The sequence below is a fragment of the Apis dorsata genome, unplaced genomic scaffold (genome assembly GCF_000469605.1).
Source record: "Apis dorsata unplaced genomic scaffold, Apis dorsata 1.3 scaffold_344, whole genome shotgun sequence".
NCBI lineage: Eukaryota > Metazoa > Arthropoda > Insecta > Hymenoptera > Apidae > Apis > Apis dorsata.
In genome coordinates, this window is record NW_006263611.1 from 164,318 (window position 1) to 167,747 (window position 3,430).

At 27.3% G+C, this 3,430-nt stretch overlaps 1 protein-coding gene across 2 annotated transcripts in view; it reads right to left on the bottom strand.

The window, feature by feature from the left end:
• Positions 1-238: 238 nt before the first annotated feature.
• The window catches only part of LOC102681906 (Na(+)/H(+) exchange regulatory cofactor NHE-RF1), an 8,636-nt gene continuing 5,444 nt past the window's right edge, over positions 239-3,430 (bottom strand). For both annotated transcript variants that reach the window (XM_006618209.2, XM_006618208.2), the window contains one exon: positions 239-3,342. In XM_006618209.2, coding sequence (XP_006618272.1) covers positions 2,977-3,342 — 366 coding nt within the window. In that variant the 3' untranslated portion in view covers positions 239-2,976. The remainder of the gene's footprint in view (positions 3,343-3,430) is intronic.

A 3,430-nucleotide genomic window follows, 5' to 3' on the forward strand; every position in this document is an offset into this window, starting at 1 on the left:
CGTGTTATAAGTGATAAATTCATTACTGTACGGACATTTTTAATATAAAATTAAATTACTTATAATTTGAAAAATAAATCCTATAAATAATATTTCTGCATATTAACATTTGTCTTTATTTTAAAATCAGTTCTTTAAAGAGATGAAAAACCACATTTTATACTAAAATAATAATGAACATTAATTACTATAAGTTTTCAAATGAATAGCAAAGAAAGGTTAAAAAAAAAAACATGAATAATATACATACGTACAATATTATTTATACAAAAATATATGTAAATAAACATAATTTGATGAATAACGTACAATTAAGTATTGTCATCAAAGCTAATTCTTAAAGTTATGCTTACAAAATACATTAAACATGTGCAATAATTGTAACAATATATGTATTTAACTCTTAATTAGAGCATTTATATACATTTCAAGAAATCGGTGCAATAATTCGTATGAAAAATTAACATTTCAAAAAGTATTATAAAATATAATATTTTGATTATAAAATATTATTTTGTTTTCAGTGATTACAAAGTTATAAATAATATATTTTTTTAATAGCATTTTATACGAGTAAAAATTGAAAAATACAAGTTTTAAATATAAAGAATCATTGATTTAAATTTGAAACTGTGGCAAATTTTATAAATATATTTTTCTGCATTCAATTTTGCATAAACTTTAATTAATATGAATTTCATTTCCAATGATTTTCTAAATTTAAAATTTATATTTTTGAAATCTTGATTGAATAATTATAAAAATAAATAAATAAAATATTTTTGATTGCTTAAAATGAAATTTAGCCTATGATTTCAAGTTGAGTATAGATTAATTTCATAACATTATATAACATAATTTCATTTTTAAATTCGAAAAAAACTTTTGAACGCGTTTTACAATAAAGCAGTCGCCAGAACAGAAATTATTATATAAAATAAGATAATAGCAATAATAGGTTGCACCGCTCTTGATATTCAGAAATCTAATATTTACAAAAATGAACATGCGTATACATCGAAATTCGCAAAAATATTGCGATAAAACGAAAAATATGTAAAAATTTATACAATTCATATTCGATACAAAATATTAACCGATAGATAAATGAATTAATTTTAAATGATTCGATGTTTTTAATCAAAAATACAATCGATCAATTAGTCGCTATAATGCAGAGTTAACATTCGCAATTCAAAATCAAATTAAAATTTGAATTTATTTCACATTGATTATTAGTTACAGAAGACAAAAGCATACCAAGGAATTTGAATTTGAATTTGAATTTGAATTTGAATTTGAATTTAAATAGAACAAAAATGATAAATAAATAAAATTTTACACAAAAATTATTTTTCTAATTGTAATTTTTTTACAGATTTTTTAATTTCTTTCTATAACAAAATTATTTTATTATATTTGCAATTTGCAATTACGTAATTGAAAATTTATTCATTGTCATGACTGAATAATTTTCTATTTATCTATTTTCGATTTACGTCATGAAAAAAATATATCTTTTTGCACATTATAAAATTTTTTTCAAAATGATAAGAGTTTCAACGAAATTATGGATAAAAGAGAACAACTATGTTTGTCGTGCTTTGAATAAGAATCCATATAATTACAAAAGCGTCTGATTTTATCCATTTCACATGATGATAGACGCATAATACAAAATATTGTTCTAAAAAATTATATTTTAAAATAATATTCTTTAAGAATTTTCAATATTCATATTAGATCCATATAAAACATGATGATTAATTAATTTACCAATTGAATATTAAATGCATTATTTTGATATTCATTACTCGACTAAAAATATATTTAGACAAAATTAACTAGATCTCGAATTTGCACAAAGTCTCTTAAGAAAGAATAAGAAAATCAATAATAAATTATTCTCTTTCGTTGTAATATTTAATCAGAAATACATGATAAAAAATTTATCGATATTTATCATGACTAAAGAAATTATCGCAAAAATGAAATGTATACCGGTACATATCGTGCGAAAAAAAACAAAACATCTAGTTTCTAAGTATTCACGTAAAATACGAAACACGACGCAAAAGGATCACGACGACGATAATTGAAAGTTACACAACAAGTTGTCGTAATATTTAGCAATGTTAGAGAATAGTTTCCTGCAAATCCTGCGACTTTCGGTTCGTCGCACACGCTATGTGCAACCTCTAATGGGACGAGGAAATTCGTCCAAATCTTCTCACTATTGTTTCGTCGTATTTTTACACGCTGTTACATTCCTTAAATTACATAATACCGTACGAATGTTGACTGAATCTTTACTGCATCAAATATCGATCGATTTTATCATAACTTTCTTTTCTATGTCGCAATAATTTCAAGATATCTTAACTTTGAAAGATATAAATTCTTTCAATGCACAATAAAAGAACGAGCGATATATTAAATTTTTAAATTATTATTTAAAAAGAAATAGAAATTATCGATGACGCACACGTCACGCGACGCGCGTCGCGCAACGTCCTACACTTTCTCTCGCATCGTCGTGATCGTCCTTGATGCGCATAATTTTCGCTATAGTTAACAAGATTACTGTATAGTCTACTAGAACAAGAAACTTTTTTTTCAATCGATTGGAATACGTTTCAATGTTCATACTTTGAAATAATTCGTATTATTTTTTGTGCATTTGTAATTGTCTTAATATTTATTAAACATTCATATTCGACATATTATTCAATTTTAAATAAAATTACGGACATATGTGCGCGAATCTATATATTAAAAGTTTCGAAAATTGTTTGAAATCTGAAAAGATTGTGCGCATGCCAATAATACATGCGTTCAGTTCAGCGTCGTATAAACGTCCGATGTTACGTTCATCCGAATAAATCGACGTAAGGATTCTATCTATTAATAGCGAGATAAAAAAGGAGCACCGCGCATAGTCGACGAAATTATCAAAAGAGGCAGACGAAATTGCCGTTATAATTTTTGTACGATATCAAATTTGTCCTTGAAACCGATTGATTCTTTCTTCGGATCGTATTTCTTGCGGAGAGCTAGCTGGGCTCTAAGTTCTTTGGCACTCATCTTCAGGTTCAAACCCTGTCGTGACTCGTTGTTACCGGTGACGTTCCCGTTTCCTGTACCATGCACGTGCGCCATCGTCGTCGTCGTCGTCGTCGTATCGTTCTTAATACTGTTCCCGTTCTCTTGGCCAGTTTCTTCGCGTTCGCTCTCGTTTTCGTTATCGTTCTCGCTTCTGGTCGATGTTCTCGTCGCGCTTGCCGACACAGTGCTGCTCTCGCTGTGCAACGTATCGTTCGATCCACTTGATTTTTGTGCGTTCTGAAAATAAACATTCCTTTTATTTCCTTATCTCTAATATACGTATTTATATCGTTATTCCTCTCTCTCTCTCTCTCTCTCTCTCTCT